This window comes from Schistocerca piceifrons, chromosome 2 (genome assembly GCF_021461385.2).
Source record: "Schistocerca piceifrons isolate TAMUIC-IGC-003096 chromosome 2, iqSchPice1.1, whole genome shotgun sequence".
Taxonomy (NCBI): domain Eukaryota; kingdom Metazoa; phylum Arthropoda; class Insecta; order Orthoptera; family Acrididae; genus Schistocerca; species Schistocerca piceifrons.
Genome location: NC_060139.1, coordinates 805,759,861 through 805,782,972, shown reverse-complemented (window position 1 = coordinate 805,782,972; position 23,112 = coordinate 805,759,861). Strand labels below are relative to the sequence as shown.

Below are 23,112 nucleotides of genomic sequence, written 5' to 3'. Positions count from 1 at the left end.
TCAAGCTTTCGCAACAAACTGTTGCCTCATCAGGAAAGAGGGAAGGAGAGGGTAAGACAAAAGGATGTGGGTTTTAAGGGAGAGGGTAAGGAGTCATTCCAATCCCGGGAGCGGAAAGACTTACCTTAGGGGGAAAAAAAGGACGGGTATACACCCGCACACACACACACATATCCATCCACACATATACAGACACAAGCAGACATATTTAAAGACCGTTACTAATGTTGATATGGTGTGTACAAATCCAGTACCATCTCTTATAGCATCAACAGCTTCATGCTTGAGATCAAATCATCTTGCAACATGTTTACAGAGACCTCCTATCCCATCAAATGCACTTTTCCCATGTTCTGTTGCTGAAAATATCCATTTTTGTCTTAATTCCTGTACTACAGTGTTGACCAAGCTCATAAAACTGAAAGCAGTCTTTAAAATGAGATGCTGCACCATCAGTCATATACGCATGTTTAGGGAATGCACGGCCTCAAGATGCTATGTCATCAATTATCATGCTGACAGCGTAGCATGACTGTGCACTGTCATGAATGAGTGTCACAGTGTTATTTTCCAAGGAAGTGAGCAACATATGTGATCATTGATACCTGTGCTGTGTGCCAATGGTAACTTTGAATTTCGTTCTGCACAGCAACAAACCAGTTCTCAGCAAAGTCGACAAGAAAAACTAATGTGTCAGTATTCTGGGAAGTCGCTGAGTTTACTTCTGCTATGGCCTGTCTTTCAATCCTCGGGATGCTTCAACAGTCATCACTTCTTCACCGGGACACACTGCACACTCCTGCAACCAACATTTTCCTTGCAGCTCTTGACATATAAACAAAAGCATCAGGTCCATCTCTGTGTACTACTTTCCTATGACACTGCTTATGGTAAAACAAACACATTTCAAATTAATTTCCCATTCTTTTCTTTACGAGCTTTTGAAACCAAATAACATGAGGAAGTGGGTATGTATTTCTGTATCTGCTGCTTAGAGTAGCTACCTGGTATCAGTATGTGCAAACTTCCTTCATTGGCTGGCATTTTACCCATTTTGGTTGTAAGGAGGCGAATTCTGTGAGACCAATTTTTAAATTATTGTTCTCCTTTTTCATCAGGAGATGTGCTTCTCTTATCCTGTCATATACGTTTTTACCTCTTTCACCATTTTCATTAACAGAGATAACATCAGCCCAGTTAGGACTTTGCCTGCTACGATCTATGCCATCACGTACGTAATATTCCAGAGCAACAGTAAGCATATCATCTTGCAACAGATGCCCACAGTGAGAATCTGGGGATGCACACATACCTTTCCCATTCTTTTCTTTACGAGCTTTTGCAACCAAATAACATGAGGAACTGGGTATGTATTTCTGTATCTGCTGTTTAGAGTAGCTACCTGGTATCAGTGTCAGTAACTGTACCTTCTCAGTACAGATAGCTGCTGTGATAGCAGTACTTAGGGTTTGAAACCACACATCAGATTTCCTGTACCTATCACTATCTTCAGGTTCTGTACCAAGTGCATCTACATTATAAACTTCACTAAGTTCTGAAGATATTGCTTGCATAAAACTTTTTTAAATTTATTCCATTTTTCTTTTTACATACTGTTTTCTTCTTGTGCTTCTTACCTTTCCTAAGTCTTTGGTAAAGGGGATATAGTAAGGGCTACAGCAGAAATTCTAACATTAAATGCATCAACAACTTCACACCCATGACTACAAACATCTGCATTGCCTTCTTCAGTTTCAGATTTGGGTGCTGGTGATCGTTCAGGTGGGTTGTCACTAAATTTCTTCTTGTAGCGAGTGTAGCAATTCCCGCACAATAGATGTGATGCTAATACTATTACTTGAGAACCAAGATTTTTTGCAATACCTCCGACAGATTTCGAACAACTGTTAAGCGTTTTTCATTTTTCTGAAACATCACCTACTTGTGTCTTTTTTCATAGCCCACACACCTCACTCATTCACTACTGTATTTCCTCACTGACATTGTATCTAACAAGAAGTTCAAACTAAACACAAAACTCAATGCAAAATGGTTTATGTGCTTGTTCTCACTCATATGTTATAAACAGAAGAGCACTGGAAACAGTGTTGTCAACACACACATTTTACACTAGGAAAATCTTTGAACATTCTGCAAAATATGCAGAATGTTCAAAGATTTTTAACACTTTAGTCAGACAAATATTGCTCACTGTGTTTGCACTGACTACTAACATATTAACCAAACAATATTTTGTGTAATTATGAAAAGTCTTCATATGGAAGTTATCAAGTAAATAATTCGTAAAAACGCAATTTTTTACATTTTCAGTAAAATATTTACATAATACAGACAGCAGGAGCATTGAAGATACTGTTTCTACATTGAAGTGCCAGAGAAACTGGTATAGGCATGTATATTCAAACACAGAAATATGTGAACAGGCAGAATACGATGCTCCCGTCAACAATGCCTATAAAAGACGACAAGTGTGTGGCACAGCTGGATTGGTTACTACGTGTTTCAAGATTTAAGCGAGTTTGAAAGTGGTGTTATAGTCGACACACAAGCGATGGGACACAGCATCTCTGAGGTAGCGACAAAGTGGGGATTATCCAGTATAACCATTACACGAGTGTATTGTGAATATCAGGAATCCAATAAAACAACAAATCTCCAACAGAGCTGTGGCCGGAAAAAGATCCTACAAGAATGGGACCAACAACAACTGAAGAGAATTGTTCAACGTGATAGAAGTGTAATTTTTCGCAAATTGCTGTAGATTTCAATGCTGGGCCATCAAGAAGTGTCAGCATGCGAACCAGTCAATGAAACAGCATTGATACGGACTTTCAGAGCCGAAGGACCACATGTGTACCCTTGATGACTGTATGACACAAAGCTTTACACCTCATCTGGGCCTGTCAACACTGACATTGGACTGTGGATTACTGGAAACATGTTGCCTGGTCAGACGAGTCGCTTCAAATTATATCTAGCGGATGGACGTGTACGGGTGTGGAGACAACCTCATAAATCCATGGACCCTGCATGTCAGCAGGGGACTGTTCAAGCTGGTGGAGGCTCTGTGCAATTGTGTGGGGCGAGTGCAGTTGGAGTGATATGGGACCCCCCATACCTCTAGACACGACAGACATGTCAAATGTACGAAGCATCCTGTCTGATCACCTGCATTCATTCATGTCCACTGTGCATTCTGACGGACTTGTGCAATTCCAGCAGGATAATGTGACACCTCACACATCCAGAAATGCTACAGAGTGGCTCCAGGAACACAATTCTGAGTTTAAACACTTCCACTGGCCACCAAACTCCCCAGACATGAACATTATTGATAATATATAGGATGCCTTGCAAGTGCTGTTCTGAAGAGATCTCCACCCCCTCATACTCTTACAGATTTATGGAGAACCCTGCAGGATTCATGGTGTCAGTTCCCTCCGACACTACTGACATTAGTCAAGTCCATGCCACATCGGGTTGGGGTACTTACGCATGCTTGCGGGGGCCCTGCGCGATATTAGGGACGGGTATCAGTTTCTTTGCTCTTCAGCATAATTAGGCGAGTAGTATCTGGTAATATGACAGAAAAGATAGCATTCTGTGACTTTAAAATTTAGAAAAAAAATTTTTTAAGTGGAAAAATTAAGTTAAATTTTGTATTTTGGTCTTAAATTTATAAGTTAATGGAAGCCCGTAAGTGTGCAGGTGTCGAATCTATTTCAACACAATAAGAGGGAGCTTTAACATAAAACATCTGCCAGGTCTCCAGTAGTTTTGGTTTATTAGTTATATTTTTTTTTTGTTCTCTACTGTGTCAAGAGTGATTTACAAAATTTATATTTTTCAAAGGGCTGTACCATTTACAAAAATTAAGATAGATCAAAAATACTTTATTTCTTAACACTTATGATATGGAGCGAACTATCAGTTTAATAAGTCACAGCTGCAAAATACTAACACAAATTCTTTACAGACGAATGGAAAAACTGGTAGAAGCCGACCTCGGGGAAGATCAGTTTGGATTCCGTAGAAATGTTGGAACACGTGAGGCAATACTGACCTTACGACGTATCTTAGAAGAAAGATTAAGAAAAGGCAAACCTACGTTTCTAGCATTTGTAGACTTAGAGAAAGCTTTTGACAATGTTAACTGGAATACTCTCTTTCAAATTCTGAAGGTGGCAGGGGTAAAATACAGGGAACGAAAGGCTATTTACAATTTGTACAGAAACCAGATGGCAGTTATAAGAGTCGAGGGACATGAAAGGGAAGCAGTGGTTGGGAAGGGAGTAAGACAGGGTTGTAGCCTCTCCCCGATGTTATTCAATCTGTATATTGAGCAAGCAGTAAAGGAAACAAAAGAAAAATTCGGAGTAGGTATTAAAATTCATGGAGAAGAAATAAAAACTTTGAGGTTCGCCGATGACATTGTAATTCTGTCAGAGACAGCAAAGGACTTGGAAGAGCAGTTGAACGGAATGGATGGTGTCTTGAAGGGAGAATATAAGATGAACATCAACAAAAGTAAAACGAGGATAATGGAATGTAGTCAAATTAAGTCGGGTGATGCTGAGGGAATTAGATTAGGAAATGAGACACTTAAAGTAGTAAAGGAGTTTTGCTATTTAGGGAGTAAAATAACTGATGATGGTCGAAGTAGAGAGGATATAAAATGTAGACTGGCAATGGCAAGGAAAGCGTTTCTGAAGAAGAGAAATTTGTTAACATCGAGTATAGATTTAAGTGTCAGGAAGTCGTTTCTGAAAGTATTGGTATGGAGTGTAGCCACGTATGGAAGTGAAACATGGACAATAACTAGTTTGGACAGAAGAGAATAGAAGCTTTCGAAATGTGGTGCTACAGAAGAATGCTGAAGATAAGGTGGGTAGATCACGTAACTAATGAGGAGGTATTTAATAGCATGGAGGAGAAGAGAAGTTTGTGGCACAACTTGACTAGAAGAAGGGATCAGTTGGTAGGACATGTTTTGAGGCATCAAGGGATCACAAATTTAACATTGGAGGGCACCGGGGAGGGTAAAAAACGTAGAGGGAGACCAAGAATGGCTCTGAGCACTATGGGACTCAACTGCTGTGGTCATAAGTCCCCTAGAACTTAGAATTACTTAAACCTAACTAACCTAAGGACATCACACACATCCATGCCCGAGGCAGGATTCGAACCTGCGACCGTAGTGGTCGTGTGGTTCCAGACTGTAGCGCCTTTAACCGCTCGGCCGCGAGCATGGAGAGCTGCATCAAACCAGTCTCAGGACTGAAGACCACAACAACAATGACAACAACATGATATGGAGGTCTAATATACACTACTGGCCATTAAAATTGCTACACCAAGAAGAAATGAAGATGATCAACAGGTATTCATTGGACAAATATATTATACTAGAACTGGCATGTGATTATATTTTCACGCAATTTGGGTGCATAGATCCTGAGAAATCAGTACCCAGAACAACCACCTCTGGCCGTAATAACAGCCTTGATACACCTGGGCATTGGGTCAAACAGAGCTTGGATGGCGTGTACAGGTACAGCTGCCCAAGCAGCTTCAACACGATACCACAGTTCATCAAGAATAGTGACTGGCATATTGTGACGAGCAAGTTGCTCGGCCACCATTGACCAGACGTTTTCAATTGGTGAGAGATCTGGAGAATGTGCTGGCCAGGGCAGCAGTCGAAAATTTTCTGTATCCAGAAAGGCCCGTACAGGGCCTGCAACATGTGGTTGTGCATTATCCTGCTGAAATGTAGGGTTTCACAGGGATCGAATGAAGGGTAGAGCCACGGGTCGTAACACATCTGAAATGTAACATCCACTGTTCAAAGTGCCGTCAATGCGAACAAGAGGTGACCGAGACGTGTAACCAATGACACCCCATACCATCACCCCGGGTGGTATGCCAGTATGGCGATGATGAAAACACGCTTCCAATGTGTGTTCATCGCGATGTCGCCAAACACGGATGCGACCATCATGATGCTGTAAACAGAACCTGGATTCATCCGAAAAAAAAATTACGGTTTGCCATTCGTGCATCCAGGTTCGTCGTTGAGTACACCATCGCAGGCGCTCCTGTCTGTGATGTAGCGTCAAGGGTAACCGCAGCCACGATCTCCAAGCTGACAGTCCATGCTGCTGCAAACATCATCGAACTGTTCGTGCAGATTGTCGTTGTCTTGCAAATGTCCCTGTCTGTTGACTCTGGGATCGAGACGTGGCTGCACTATCCATTACAGCCATGCAGATAAGATGCCTGTCATCTCAACTGCTAGTGATACGAGTCCGTTGGGATCCAGCATGGCATTCTGTATTATCCTCCTGAACCCACCAATTCAATATTATGCTAACAGTCATTGGATCTCGACCAACACGAGCAGCAATGTCACGATACGATAAACCACAATCGCGATAGGCTACAATCCGACCTTTATCAAAGTCGGAAACGTGATGGTACGCATTTCTCCTCCTCACAGAGGCATCACAACAACGTTTCACCAGACAATGGCGGTCAACTGCTGTTTGTGTATGAGAAATCGATTGGAAACTCTCCTCATGGCAGCACGTTGTAGGTGTCGCCACCAGTGCCAACCTTTTGTGAATGCTCTGAAAAGCTAATCATTTGCATACCACAACGTCATCTTCCTGTCGGTTAAATTTCGCATCTGTAGCACGTCATCTTCATGGTGTAGCAATTTTAATGGCCAGTAGTGTATTTTTTTTTTTTTCAGAGAAATTCATGACCATGAGTTGGCATGATCTGTGCGATTTGAGATGAAATCACTCATTGCTGAAATTATGACTTAGTAAGAGCTGTCTCACTGGTTGGGATAGGGTCAATCTTCCTGCAAGGCCCACACTTGCACAGAGGGAAGGTTTACTTGTTATTGGAAGATCCCAATATTAGATGGACGATAGAGCCCCTTGTGAAGAGAGTCCAGTGTGGGCGAGATATGACTACTTCAGGTCCATCCAATTCAAGAGTTGGAAAATGTCTGTACTGGCAGCTGTTGAATGCAACAGGGTGCAGGTGGCTGCAAGTCGTGACTGATTTGAATATCAATTATGCCTGTTGGCTGGGTTTCAAGGCCCTCCTCAGTCTCTTTCAATGGCTAAATGAAATGGTAAATGTCACTAACCTCACTTGCACTTTGATACACAGCCGGTAATTTATTGCATCATCCACTAGAATAACTGCCACCCATTGGTTTAAAGCTGAGAGAAAGGCTTAAGCCAAAGACCTCATTTATTCTATGATACATGCTCTACGTTTTTTGATCTGTTTGATTGGGTGCAAAACTGTTAGAGTTCCCGTTAATAAGTCAGATGTGCACTACACTTTGGAAGCAGCTACTCTCATAACAGAGTATGTTTTGCATTCACAAAATGAGGGTCTATCAGAAAAATAAAATTTATTCCCAATATTATTTAACAGCAGACATGTACAGAGTAAGGTCTCAAAATTAGTCACACACTAACAGCAACATTGCATACACAATTCTTGCAACAGAAAGTATATTGAAATTAGAAATAAATAGCACAGAACTACTAAACTCAGAATAGAAAATACACCAAAAGATGAGAATGAACATAAATGGTGGAGGTGTACTTATCGGCATAAAGAACTTGATAATGTTAAATGACATGAATACAGAGTCAGAATCCACCTACATTAAGTAATGAAACATTGGAATGCTTCAGAAAAAGCCTGGAAAATATTGTGTGCAAATTTGCAAAGTGTGCCGTAATGGTAGGTGGGGATTTCAATCTGTTACTAATTGACAGGGGGATGCACATATTTAGAATGGGAGGCAGGGACTCCTGAACTTGCGATACTGTAATAAATGCAGTTCTTAAAATTATTTCGAGCAGTTAGTGAGACAGCCCAGCTGGAGAGAAATGTGCTATCTATTGGCAATGACTGGGTCCAAACATTTCAAAAACAAGTAAACACAGAGGCAGAAATCTGCAATGATATTAATGGAATAAATCTAAGTGTATATTGGAATTATATATAAAAACAAAGATGAGGTGACTTACTGAACGAAAGTGCTGGCAGGTCGATAGACACACAAACAAACACAAACATACACACAAAATTCAAGCTTTCGCAACAAACTGTTGCCTCATCAGGAAAGAGGGAAGGAGGGGGGGAAGACGAAAGGAAGTGGGTTTTAAGGGAGAGGGTAAGGAGTCATTCCAATCCCGGGAGCGGAAAGACTTACCTTAGGGGGAAAAAAGGACAGGTATACACTCGCACACACGCACATATCCATCCACACATACAGTGCGTGTGTGCGAGTGTATACCTGTCCTTTTTTCCCCCTAAGGTAAGTCTTTCCGCTCCCGGGATTGGAATGACTCCTTACCCTCTCCCTTAAAACCCACTTCCTTTCGTCTTCCCCCCTCCTTCCCTCTTTCCTGATGAGGCAACAGTTTGTTGCGAAAGCTTGAATTTTGTGTGTATGTTTGTGTGTCTATCGACCTGCCAGCGCTTTCGTTCAGTAAGTCACCTCATCTTTGTTTTTATATATAATTTTTCCCACGTGGAATGTTTCCTTCTATTATATTGTATATTGGAATGATATACAAGAAATTCAAATCCACTGAGAAAGAAACTGAATTACATACGAGAATGATTAGCAAAGACCCAGTTGCAGGCATAAACTTATAACTCGGTTTTTCTACCAGCCACTAGGTGCAATCACAGATGTAAAAAACATTAAAACTTGCTGAACTACTGCATATGACCCCTCATCATACTGTCATTACTGGAGGAGACAATAATGAGACAATAATCACCCAATAATTGATTGGAATAATCACATTTTTGTAAGTGGTTGATAAGACAATCTGCATAACAATAATAAGTAGTCTCTTTGACAATTACTTACGACAGATAGCTCAGAAGTGTATTCATAATGGAAGCACATTAGATCTAATGGTATTTTAGTTCTGGGGATATGCTTGTGGCCCAAGTTAAAAAAAATTAAACACCATCACTGGATTGATATGTACACAATACAACAGTTCATAATTGGAAGGACTGTTCATGGTATAGTCTCTGTAATGAAACTTCTTACCTAATAGTGAGTGATGCGTAATAGGTGTGAAGTTAAGCATAGTAGTATAGACAGGAAGATGTTAAATGTAATGTGTTCGTCTGTCGAAAGGGCCAATGCATGAAGCACTCAGTGACTGCCTTATCAGAATCTGAGCAGAAGGTCTGTCACAATATTCAAAGAAGACTGTTAGTATGACCAAAGTTGGTATTCACCCACTCGCACATGACACAAACTGAAATTGAGGGTAGCAAAGTTAAGGCAGAAATGCTGAACTCTGTTTTCAAACCTTTCTTTGTTAAGTAAGAAACAGGTGTGCTACCCAGGTTATTTCACACACAAGTCCGAAGATTATTCACAAATATGTCAGTGTCAATTGTGTTTAGAAACAGCTGATGTTGCTAGAACTACTACAAAGAGTATTGTTGGGGGGAGGACACTTGTGTGACCTAATATTACTTATAATCCATCTTGACTGCAATTTTTTTTTTTTTTTTTTTTTTTTGCAAAAGTTGTATGACCCATAAGAAAGGGGATTTTCAGTACACACAAAGAAGGGCATCATTAATGGTGAAAGGTTTCTTTGGCGCATACGAGAGTGTCACGCAAGAGTAAAAAACCTTAACTGACAAAATGCTTCAAGATAAGGTGCAAACCACCATGTGAAAGTATTCCATTTTTACCCAAACAAAACATACATGATCTCAAATGCAAGCCACACTCCAGAATGAGACTGGGGGGGGGGGGGGGGGGGGGGGTTGAGGGGTGGACACTGGGAGTTACAAAGTGGCCCCACCTCTCAGCAATTTGCACGGAATAAAATTCAGCCTGTGGGACACTTAAAATTATTGTTACATCACGGCCACTGACGGCAGTGAGACTTCACGATACCTATTGAAATATTCCGAGCAGAACTAGTGCAGCTAGGACCACTAAGACTTTTATACGCTGTACCAAAACATGTTCGAGTTTAGTCAGTCTTTCCATATCATACGAATCATCTGAAGTATTGTTTTCTTTCAATGAAATACAATGTTTTCGCCCAAGAAAGTTATATTTTGGCTTGACCAGTATTGCACTTGATTTAAATGATGTAAACCGGGCATAGAGCACTCCACATATTCATGACACTGTTTGTATTTTCTCTGGTAGTGGTTAGACGGAGTACTTTATTAGAGTCCTTTTTTAATTCTAAACAATATAATTTGCATACACAGAACCATTTGCAACACATGTGGTCCACACAAAGTACTGTCATCACTGTGTATAATCTCTCTCCTGCAGCATCTCCTACATCTTTCAATGTTGTTTGACAAACAAATTAGGTCATGGCTGCCTAGAATACAAGCGGCTGTAGTTCGGGACTACACGCAGGTGGGCTGTGAGTAGTGACATCACAGGTGAGTCTCACTACACTGCATACCTGAACACAGTTGGGATTTATTGTTACATTGCAAATACCGGCAGCATTGAGAAATATCTTCATGTTCATGGACGTGTGTCAACATGTTATGAATGGAGTTCCTACTACTGAAATATAAATCTGTATTTACAATGCTTGCCAATTTCTGAGAATTTCTTAAAAATGTCCATTTTGGTGTGTGTGTGTGTGTGTGTGTGTGTGTGTGTGTGTGTGTGTGTGTGTTGAAAGATTTCTTTTTATTGCTAAGGATATTTGAAAACTGCTGTAGTCAAAGATGAGCAATATTAAATTTGTGCTTCCCCGTGATAAAAAGTAATTAACATTCAATCTTATAAACACTAACAAATGGCCTGTGTGGCAAAATAACTTAGTTACGGCACATTTTTGTATCATGAAAATCAGAAAAAAAGTTTGCATTTGGGTATATACAGTTCTCACAAAATTTTAAAAACCAGTATTAATTAAGAATCAAGGAATATGTTACTGCATGCAATGAATCCCTCCTTTAGTGATTGAACCCAAGATCATGTCAATCACAATGAACAACAAAACATTTAAGTAATAACTCTTCCTACATTTCACAACCGAATCTAATCATCAATACATGGTACAACGCAACAGACCTCCTGCACAGTGGTTTGCAGAATATGGATGCAGATGTAGTTGACTGTCAAACTGCATATTGACCACAATGCAATCGAAATGAAAGATGATGAAATGAAGGACAGAATACTACAATCTTTCTTCCAAAACTGCTTCTACATCTACATCTATCTCCGCTAGCCACCAAGTGGTGTGTGGTGGAGGGCACTATTCACGCCACAGTCATATTCCCCAAAAAGGTGAAATCAAATAAAATATGTAAAATGTATCCAACATGGCTACATAAAAAACACTACGTGTACTGAAAGCCATTCAAAATATACTGTGGTGCAGTTTACATACAATAAGAGAGTACATGGCTACTAGTGCCACTTGCCTTCTAAAGGTATATGAATTACGTCAATTAAATAGTGTGTAGCTCTTGCATTTCCTCCAACCCCTGGAACCTGTACTGCTTTAGCAGGGCGTATAAGCGGACAAGGAAGAATGGAGGGGGGGAGATTCCCCGGATTTCCCGGTTAAAAATACACTTTCTCCTGGGTGAACACACACTTTTTCCGTGGTAAGTGACAGTATATTTTCCCTCAGAACTGTAAAACTTATCAATCCTTTGAATGGTTATGGTGTTATAACAAGCGTAGAATTTCCTGGCACTTTAGAAGACAAAACTCAGGGGGAAAAAAAGGTTTTGGAAAGATCTTTGATGTGCAGCAACACGTACGCTGCATATTTTCATATTGTAAAAGTATAAACTGGAATTCCACCAAACATCGCATATTACTTTCCAAAGCACTGAAACCGAGATCGCGGTGTGCTTTTATCAGTCGCAGCTCTTGTCACGTGATCTAACCAGTTCAGGACAGCGGATATGAGAGCATAAGACACGCGGTGTAGTCACCCAATAGCAACATCACTGTTGAGTAGCACAAACACACAAACAGGAAAAGTTAATGGTTTAAATTAATATACAGTGTTGCTACAAGAAAAGCAAAGCTTTAACATATAACATTGGTCTCTAAAGGTAATAAGCTGCAAGAGAAGTTAAGCTTTCACGTATAATGTTGATCTTTTTTGCGTGTGTTACACTTTAAGATACATCAGACAAAAGTGCCTGTAAAATTTATAATAATGACATAAATGTTTGATCTTCTGAGCTTGAAATTATTCTAAATGGCTCATCATCCAAGAGTTGATTTTTAAACGAGAGTCAAACGCTCTGTGATTTAAGAAGTTCATCGTACATTCTCGCACTTGCATAAAAGAAGATTTACTTTGAAAATATCGCTTTCCAAACCAGCATTCACAATATTTTCCCGTGACCTGTTAGAAATAGGTTCGTTCAGCAGTTGCCAGAGCGCACCAGAACACAGGCGTCACCACTCTTGCGCAGCTATGATGACACAGAAAGCCTTTATGTTTGTATGTGTGAACGTTAAAAGACCTTACATTATTTCATCGCCCCCCCCCCCCCCCCTTTATTATGGCATAATGCCATACAAGACAGAAGATGAAAACGTGCACTTTAAACACAACTAACAGTTGAAACTAGCTAACACTGTGGAATTAAACACTTCATTTCAAATACATTCACTACTTCAGAGGGAAAGATTAATAAAAGCCAAATTTCTTTAGCAAACCGACAAAAATAACTTCATTCTTCTGCAAGGCTTGACTGTCAGAAAGGGGGAAATAAAATCTGAAATTAACAACATATTTCTGTCTTCCATAATTATGTGAATGTATTTCAATTTACTTCATAGCTCCCAGCCACAGAAATCCATTTCGTTTTCACTTGACGTCAGAGCAGTAAATGAAGAACAAAAAACAAAAATCACTAAATGTAAACACTGGTCACGTGGAGACTACCCACTTCCCGACTATGACTCAGGCTGCTCTGCGCATCAGCCCCGGATCTACAATATTTCTGAACTGGAGCAATACTAGATAGTGGCGCTCTCCCCCTCCCTTGAGCGTTAGAGATAAGACTAATTCAATAACTATTCCTGCCACTGTCAAAACATATTTGCCGTTTAACTTAACTAAACCTGCCAGAATCCCATGATTATTATCCAGTTAGGCGATGTTACATGTTCGTACAACACATTTTCCACATTTCTTCCAGAATAGAACTTAAGCAGCTGCTAGGCGGGGACTGAAAATACAGCTGGCTCTTAGTAGTGTAGCGATCTGGCCAAAAATTTTCTGTCAATATTTCGTTTTCTTGGATACACCGAGAAGATAATACATAATCGTTCTTACCTGTTATTCCTGTTAGTTGTTTATTTCCACTCTGGTAGTCTGAATCTATGGATTTCGCAAGTAATTATAACAACGCTGATCATTCGCAAACCCAATCAACCACATAATCAGATAGCGATTGGCATTCATCTGTTCAGCTTGTATAGACCCATCCCCTTTTGCCTGCATGAAAGTTTATTTGTAGATGAGGCAAGGATTCCCCTGACAGAGACATCACATACACTATGCACGTGTTCAATAATCAACTTATTATTCATTCAGAAATCAACTTAGAATGCACTCAAAAAATAACAGGGAAGTGTTTCAAAACCATATGAATAATCTATAGACCAATGTGTGCTGTAGATACCTCGGTTTGCCGCCCCCCCCCCCCCCCCCCCTCCCTCCTGATTTTCTTCTCACCATGAACAGAAAACTCAGATCCAATACAGTTAGCTTTGGATATGAAAGCATAAAACATTAAACGTACCTTGGAAGCTCATTATTCTGTGCTGGAATCATTTCAGTGCAGTGACGGTTTTGTTTGACTTCTTCTCTCATAATATCAGTCAGAGACAAAGAATTGTCACTGTGTGCATCTGAACTGTTCCATGCCAATTTAACCTTCACAGGTTCTGTTCTCGGAGATGTGCCAGATTCTGCCTGTTTCTTCAACTGTTTTTGGGATACCTTCGTTATCTTTCTAATTTCACTGCAAAGAAGCCACATTTTATTCACTAGACTAAGACCAAAACCATGAAATTTTAATGGAAACATAGTTAACACTTTAAAGAAAGAAATGGAGATTATTATTTTTATAACTAATCCTCTTTTTACATCCTGTAATTTAAATTAACTAGCAGAACATCAACAGTACAGGGAAAAATTGCAAGGGTTATTCTGAAACTAAAGCCCCTCTTTCTTCCTTTGTGTTGACTTTGAATGTCTGATGCAGACTGAAGTATTACAAAATTTTTAATTTTTTCACTAACGTCCTGTTGCTTTTGTGGCCCTCTAACAGATATTGGGAGCATGGGAAGGTTGGAAAACAGTGTTCTACATTGAGGTGTGTAGACAACATTGAGGTGTGTAGAAAACACAGATGCATCATTGAATTTCTCATGGTTCAACAATTTGCACCCACTGACATCCATTAATGTCTGATAAAGGTGTCTAGGGATCAAAGTAAATCAGATTAATGTGAGGTGGTTGGTAATCCACTTCAGTACTTATGCAAACGATGTACACAACAGGGGGAGGGAGAAAAGGAATGACAGGTGAAAAAGGGATGGATGACAGGCAGGGGAGGGAACAACTACAAGGAAATGGAATACAGAAATGGCACTGACAAATTTACCCTAGTGCAGAAAGAGGAAGTTTTGTGTGGTACACGATGAAACTAGGAGCTATGTGGGATGCGTTGGAGAAAGGATATCGCTTTGACAGGATGAGTGGAGGACATGCTGTTTTTGAAAGTGGTGAGAAGGGTTTTGGGAAGGGCTGTTCCATTCCAGAGCAAGATGAAAGTCCATAGCCCGTTGAACAGTTTGGTTAAGCTGTTCCAGCCTGGGGTGATGGGAGTTTTAGGAGACAAGCATGGGAGACATGTTTGTGCACTCAATTTAAAAGCAAGTACTGATATGAGGAATTTCCTTACACCCCAGTGACATAACAACAAACATTCCCGTTTCTAGGATACCGCACATTCTAAAAACACCTTTAAAAGCTTTCATATTCTGCAATACTCCTCACAAATATATAACTACAAAAACTGATTACCATGGTACAGGCATCCCTGAACTAACTCTGATACTCCAATTCTGTGTTCTCAACTTCTTCAACACTGTCTCACAGACTGAATACTTGCTTTCTCACAGCTAAAAGAACACTGTGAATGTTGACTCAATCTCCGATATTTAACAATTTTGGCCGTAGGCCATTTCTAAGCACCTAGACCCAATTCTCAACTCTTTGGCCATTAAATATCTGCAACGGCATTATTACAAAAATAAAATAAAAATTAACTTTACAGGCTGCATGGAGTCATTCAAAAAGTATTCTCTTTCATTCACTCCTTACAGTGAAAACAATCTTTTCTTACTGGTCACTAAATAGAACAGAACAGAATGAACATTTGACTTTCCTAAAGCCTGTCCTACTTTCTTACTTTACAGGAATTCCTGCTTAACTTCTTGGGCTGCACTGATATTTGTTTTGAGCCATGCATGCGACCCATGGGTTGGACATCCCTGCTACATATCTGTCCCAGAACCTTGCTTCCGAATCTATCTCCTTCCTCAGCACAGCCTCACCCAATACACCTGTACCCAGCAGATCACGTATGGGTTTCCCAAAATCCACAAGCCCAATAACCCTGAATGCCACATTGTAACTAGTTACTGAGTTCCTGTGGGAGTAGCTCTCCATCAGTTGATCAACACATCCATTGCAAGCAGCTTAATTTTCTATTTTCTAATTTTCTTGGCTGCAAAGGAGGGAAGGAATCCAGTGTCCACTCTGTGCGTACCGGAAGGGGTCATTCCAGCTGTGGAAAAGGTGCTTCCACATGCCACAAAGAACACAAAATGCAGCCAACTGCATGTGGCGGCTCAGGTCTGTACCAATGATATGTGTTGCTATGGATCGGAAGTGATTCTCTCTGGTTACAGGTGGCTAGCTGAAGCTGTAAAAACTGTCAGTCTGGCTTGTGAGATGAAGGTGGACCTCACTAATTTTAGCACTGTCAACAGAACTGACTGTGGTCCTTTGGTACAGAGCCAAGTGAAGTGTCTGAATCAGAGGCTCAGATGGCTCTGTCCCCATGTAAGCTACAGATTCCTTGACTTGTGCCATTGGAGAGGGTTTTCTAGGTTCCGCTTAATAGCTCATGGATCCACTACACACAAGAAGTAGCTACATGGGTAGTGCGGGCTATGTGGAGGGGACTGGGCTGTTTTTCAGGTTGGAGAGTCTCAGGAAAATACAGAAAAGGTGTCAGTCAACAAGGGTGTAAGGCAAACTCAGGAAGACAAGACCTAACAACCATCACTATTATAATTGCAAATTGTCATAGATGTGTTAGGAAAGAACCAGAGCTACTAGTGCTAATAGAAAACACTATCTGAAATCATTCTACATACAGAAAGCTGGCTAAAGCCGAAAATAAGTTTAGCTGAAATTTTTACAATTGGCCTCACCGTGTTCAGAAAGCATAGATTAAACACAGTTGGTGTTGGAGTGTTTACTGCTGTCATAAGTAGTGTATCTTGTAGTGAAATTAAAGTAGACTGTTCCTATGAGTTAGTGTAGGTAGAGATTATACTTGTCAAATCGAATAATTTAATAATTGGCTCCTTTTACCAACCACACCAACTTATGTGATTACAGTTTCTGAACACTCCAAACACAACCTGAGTTTTATTTCGAATAACTACCCCACTCATACACTCCTGACAATTACTTCAGGAGCCCTCTCGAACTGTAAATGGTTATGGAAACATACTTTAACTCATAGCAACAAATAATCCTGAGCAAGTAGGGAGCTTCAGGCAGATATAGAGATTACTGACCACAAGGCTGTTGTAGTGAGACTGACTACCATAATGTCCAAATCCACCAAAAATAAATGCAACATACATCTACTTAAAAAAAGCACATAAAAATTCACTTCACGCCTTTCAAAGAGAGTGTACCCCTCCATCTGATCTGATTGTGTAAGCGTAGATCAGATGTGATTCAAATGCCTAGAAACAGTATAGATGACAATTGAAAGATATATCTTACATAAATTAATAAGCAATGGTCCCTGTTTCTCCTTGGTACATAAAATAGGTCCAGAACACTGACGCAGGAGCAGCAAAAATAGCATTGCCAAATTTAAAAGAAAGCAAAATCCCAAGACTGGCTAAGTTTCACAGAAGATTGAAATTTAGTGCAAACTTCAGTGTGAGACCCTTTTAATAGTTTCCACAACAAAACACTGTATCAAAATCTGACACAAAATGCAAAGAGATACTGGTCGTATGTGAAGTACACCAGCAGCAAGACACAATAAGCACCTTCACTGTGTGATAACAATGGTGATATCACCAGTGACAGTGTCACTAAAGCAGAGTCACTAAACATAGTTTTCCAAAACTCCTTCACCAAAGATGACAAAGTAAATATTCATAAATTTGCACCTAGAACAACTGTCAACATGAGTAACTTAGAATTAGATATCCTTGGTGTGGTGAAGCAGCTTAAATTACTTAATAAAGGCAAGGCCTCCTGTCCTTATTGTCAGGCTCCTTTCAGAGTATGCTGATACAATGGCTCCATACTTAGCAGAACTCGTCGCAAGATCTCAGAAAATGAGCTTTTGGCCAACAAGGTCTTCATTGGAGATAGAAAACAAACACAGAGACTGCTGACCTCAGTAGACAGAGACTGTGGTCGTGTGTGTGTGTGTGTGTGTGTGTGTGTGTGTGTGTGTGTGTGTGTGTGTGTGTGTGTGGGCGTGTGGAGGGGGGTGTGTGTGGGGGGGGGGGGGGGGGGGGCAAATAGTAAGCACAGATTCAGAAAACACCATTCCTGCTAAACACAACTAGCTCTTTATTCTTACTAAGTAATGAATGCTATCGACCGGGGATGTCTAATAGATTCCATACTTTTAGATTCCTAGAAGGCTTTTGACACCATTCCTCACAACTGACTTGTAATTAGACTGCATGTTTATGTAGTATCATCTCAGTTGTGAGACTGGATTCACAAGTTCCTGTCAGAAAGGTCACTGTTTGTAGTAATTGACAGAAAGCCATCAAGTACAACAACAGTAACATTTGCTGTTCCCGGGGAAGTATTACAGGCTCTCTGCTGTTCCTGATAAATGTAGATGACATAAGAGACTATCTGAGCAGTGCTCTTAGATTGTTTGCAGATGATGCTGTCACTTACTGTCTCGTAAAGCCATCAGATGATCAAAACCAATTGCAAAATGATTCAACTAAGATATTTGTATTGTGCAAAGAGTGGCAATTAACTCTCAATAATGGAAAGTTTAAAATCATCCACACAAGGACGAAAAGAAATCCACTAAATTTCAGTTATATGATAAACCACACAGGTCTGAAGGCTGTAAATTCAACTAAATAATTAGATTACAATTACAAATAACAAATTGGATAGATCACATAGATAACTTTGTGGGGAAAGCAAATAAAAGATTGGAATTTACTGGCAGAACACTCAAAATGCAACAGGTCTACTAAAGAGACTGCTCACACCACACCTGTCTGTCCTCTTCTGGAGTGTTTCTCTGTGGTGTGGGATCTGCATCAGATGAGACTGACAGTTGACACCGAAAAAGTTCAAAGAAGGGCAGCTCGTACTGTACACTGTGAAAGATGAGAGAGAGAGAGAGAGAGAGAGAGAGAGAGAGAGAGAGAGAGAGAGAGAGAGAGATTTACATGATACGTGAATTGGTGAGGCAATCGTTAAAACAGAGGCATTTTTGATTGCAGCAGGACCTTCTCGTGAACTTGCAGTCATCAACTTTCTCCTCTGATTGCGAAAATATTTTGTTGGTGACCACCTACGTAGAAAGAAATGATCATACCTGGTAGCTAGTTCACTGAAACCTCTGCCAGGCTCTTCACTGTGAATTGCAGAGTAACGATGTAGATTAAGAACTCAAAACTACTTCCTTCATGACCTCCCACCACCCCTACCTCCTGCCAATGTCGAATCCTCCCAGCATAAAAATCTAGTACACTCCAAAATATTGCTCAGAGGTCACTTCCCCCAAGTAAGTGACAGATTTAAAACTTTTATGATGAAATTCAACTCAAGTGGGATTGCAATGACATAAGTCGGCAGTGTGGAACAATATGAAAATTGCTGGAAAGTAATTTAATGAAGCGGATGAGAACACAGCTCTACAAAATAATGAACTTTTTAAAATTTTCTGATGGAACTGTGGCTCTCACACTGATAAGAGGCAACTGAAGGAAGCCAAGACAAGCTAAGCTCATTAAAAAGTGACAAACAAGGAAATGTTTTTATGCACTCTGTAAGACTTTTCAGTAATGTACCATATTTAGAAACATTTGTCATACACTCTAAATTCCAATCTCTAACATATCTTATATAAACCATCATTAAAATAGAATTACTGCTTCTTACCTTACTCTGCTCCCAGATTTGATGAAATGACTTTCATGTTGGGGTGGTGACCTGCATAATTCTGGGAAATCATTTTCACACATTTTGTGCCCACTATTTTCCAAATTATCTGTTGCTCGCACAATGTGTGGAACAATAACAGTTTTTTGTTGTTCTTGGAAATCTCCAGCTGAGTGTTGTGAATTAGAAACTAATTTTTCAAAGGCCTCTCCATGATTTTCTGTTGATATTTCTTGAGCACAAGAGATTGCTTTTAATCTTGCTTTTATTATCCTTTGATGTTTATTGCTACCAGTTATTTTAACCCACGAGGAAGAGTTCGTATTCTTGGGTGACTGACTATCACTAGTGTTTTGAGATGAGTCCAAACAATCTTCTCTTGCTTCTTCATGTTTTATTTCTGTTAGATTTTCTAGCATTAAATGTACACCTTTTGTATCGCCATCATCTGAATTATAAGATGCGTTAGATGAAATAGATTCATTCCGAGAACGTTCATTTAATTTTCCTCCCTCACTTATTTTGCGAATTCTAATCTTTTTCTTAGTTGATTTTACCAACTTCTTTGCAGCAGTATCAGGTGAATCTGGATCTGAAAATTTAAGCACAATAAATTTTAAGACCACAAATAATGAGAAACAAAAGGAAATTGTAGAATAGTTTTAAAGTACGTTTCAGTTTCATCTGACCATGTAAAATTGGAATGCTTATGTTTACAAATCAGCATGGCAAGCCACACAAACAACTTTCCCATTAATGCAACTTGGGTCACAAAGCTACTAGACAGAATGTCACATTATGGATGTTTCTATACGACCTCTGTCTGCATATACAAATAACATCCACTCTTATTCAGATACAGACATTTGTGGAGGACTTTACTAGCCACAGAATGTGAAGAACACTGCATTATCATTTCCCAGTCTCTCCATAGCCAAATAACATGGCTATATGACAGGAGTCATTGGTGAATCTGGCTCATCTCTTCCCACAATGTCTGGACCACTCAGTGACAAAGACACTGGAACATTTGTTCAGGCAAACAAAATTTTCATACTAAAGGTGCAGCAAACACAGGCCAGAGTGCCATAAGTATTTATAACTTGGCTCACACTTCAAGCTACAAGGCAAAAAATAAAATTAGATCTCATGGGATCACTTCATACTACGTAGTGAATGGCTGTATGTGCACTCTGACACCACTTATTATATGACGTTACCATTCACTCAACAACTGATGAGCCACCAGTCGCAGTGCATGCCGTGTTACTGGCTAATGACCACATTTATGGTCTCTGCAATGGGAACAACATCAAGAATTCCTTCTAAGCCATTCCACCCAACAATCAATCAACACAGCGGAATGCTTGGTGCAGATATTCAATATACAAATGCTCCAAGACCCTTACTGTCTCAACAACAGAGACTGCATTAACCTTGTTTCTTAGTGCATACAGGACTGTACTAGTCTAGTCAGCATACAATACTGGGTATGACAGTGGAACAACACAGTCTGCAATGGGAATAGTGGCCTAATCAACAACATTGTGAACATGGTACAAATCTCAGTTAAAAAAAAAAAAAAAGAGCTTTAAGTTGGACGACAGGTAAGATGAAAGGGGTAAAGAACAGGCAACCTCTGGAAGCACCTAACATATATCTGATGAGGCATGTGGGAAACCTGTTTGATTTAACTGTTGTTACTCTACAGTCAGTCTGAAATTACTTTAAGCTTGTCAGCTATGAAGTAGTAGTGGGGTGAGTCACACAAGGAAGGCACGGCACCCATTCAGCCAACCTCATGAGCCCTGTAGTCACAGCAACCACTCTGAAGTTGTCAGACCTTCACTCCCATCACTACAACACTTCCCACTTCCACTATGCTGCAGTGTCAGGCAGCTTGCTGTTCCGGGGGATCATTTGCTTGGCGGCGAGATTTAGTTTGCTTTCATTTCTTAGAATTGTGAGGTCAATATTCTACCTATTATTTACTGTTTGTTGTGTGCTGTGAGACACAGATATGTCAGAAATAAGTCCATCAAATTTTATTCAGTGGTGTGGAGTAGCATGTCGATTCTGCAGGAAAACATGTTCTACTTCTGACTCTTAGACCAACAAAACAGGGAAACAGGAAACAATGTTCAGGTAGTTGTTAAGTGTGGAACATCCCACTGTGTGTGCTCTGGTTTGTCATATGTGCATATTTGGTGTAAACATCATCAGCTCAAAACATGGCAATGCACAATGGTGAGTGATTGTGTCCACCTGCTGTGGAGGCCTCCTTATGCTTTGGCATCCTGGCCTGATGACACCTTGGAAGCCATGGGGTAGGGGGCAGGAAATAAGCATGTCAATGACAGTGACAGAGTCACTTCAATAACTGTAGAGATTTTCCTTTATCACAAAAAAGGTGGATTCAGATCAAAGACTGATGCATGCACTTTAACTATCTGATCTGCTATCTGCATGGTAAAATTATATTTCTCAAACAATGGAATATCCATGATGGAATGTAACAATATTATGAAAAGGAAAGTTGCTACTCATCCTGTAGTGGAGATGCTAGGTCGTAGATAGACCCAACAAAAGGACTGTCACAAATAAAGCTTTCGGCCGTTAAGGCCCTTGTCAACAATAGACCCCCCCCCCCCCCCCAACACACACACACACACACACACACACACACACACACACACACACACACACACACACACACACACACACCTCAGCATCTCTGCTATATGGTGAGTGGTAATTTTCCTTTTCATAAAATTATATTTCTGTGAGTTTTTACTGTTAGTAATAATATGTTTGTCAGCAACTGAGGGCAAATGAAGTTCATATCACAAGCAGAGGTCCCCAGACGCGAAAATGTCTACATGGTGATGTAGGCTAGGGTCCCAGGTATCACACACTGCAGCCATTCACCCTGGGGTGCCCTTGTTTGCGAATAACTGAATGGGGGTGGGGGGAGGCGAGGAATATTGGAATTTCTCACGATATTCTTCAGCATTAAAAATGATAGGCAGAACAGTTCTGTGGCATAGTGGATACGATACATTCAAAGGGCAGCCCTGTGGCATAGTGGAATAGATACATTACTTGTGGGTGTGTACAGAAGGTCATGGATTAGAATCTCATAAGATGCTCTAAATTTATTTTCAAATGTTTATTGACATCATTTTCATCATCATTATTTTTATTCGACTAATTGGCTTAAATATACATATTTTTTAAATCCCTCAGCCTTTGCCAAGTCATTTTAATCATATTAACTATTTCATTTGCTCTTATTTTGTCGTTCAATCATTCTTTTTATCGTATGGAATCTTTGTGCATGTGATTTTATTACTTTTATCTATTAACTGCGATTTAACAACTTCTGTTTTATAATTTCATCCATGTCATTGCATTCATTATTTCTATTCCACATTGCTTGAATTCCATGTCTTTTCTAATCCTTTCTTTCATTTAAATCTTTATATGCATTATTTCGTCCACAGTGCAATAAGAATTAATGTTTCAAATGTTTAACTGACGGAACTGCATTTTCAAATGTTTCAATATTATAATAGACAAA

The 23,112-nt window shown here is 39.9% G+C and overlaps 1 protein-coding gene across 1 annotated transcript in view; it reads right to left on the bottom strand.

Moving 5' to 3' along the window:
* Positions 1 to 23,112, bottom strand: part of LOC124774925 (inhibitor of Bruton tyrosine kinase) — a 134,065-nt gene that overhangs the window by 9,705 nt on the left and 101,248 nt on the right. Inside the window, exons 15-16 of the mRNA XM_047249606.1 lie at positions 19,533 to 20,124; positions 13,861 to 14,082 (exon numbers count right to left, since the gene is read on the bottom strand). Of these exons, the coding sequence (XP_047105562.1) occupies positions 13,861 to 14,082; positions 19,533 to 20,124 (814 nt within the window). The remainder of the gene's footprint in view (positions 1 to 13,860; positions 14,083 to 19,532; positions 20,125 to 23,112) is intronic.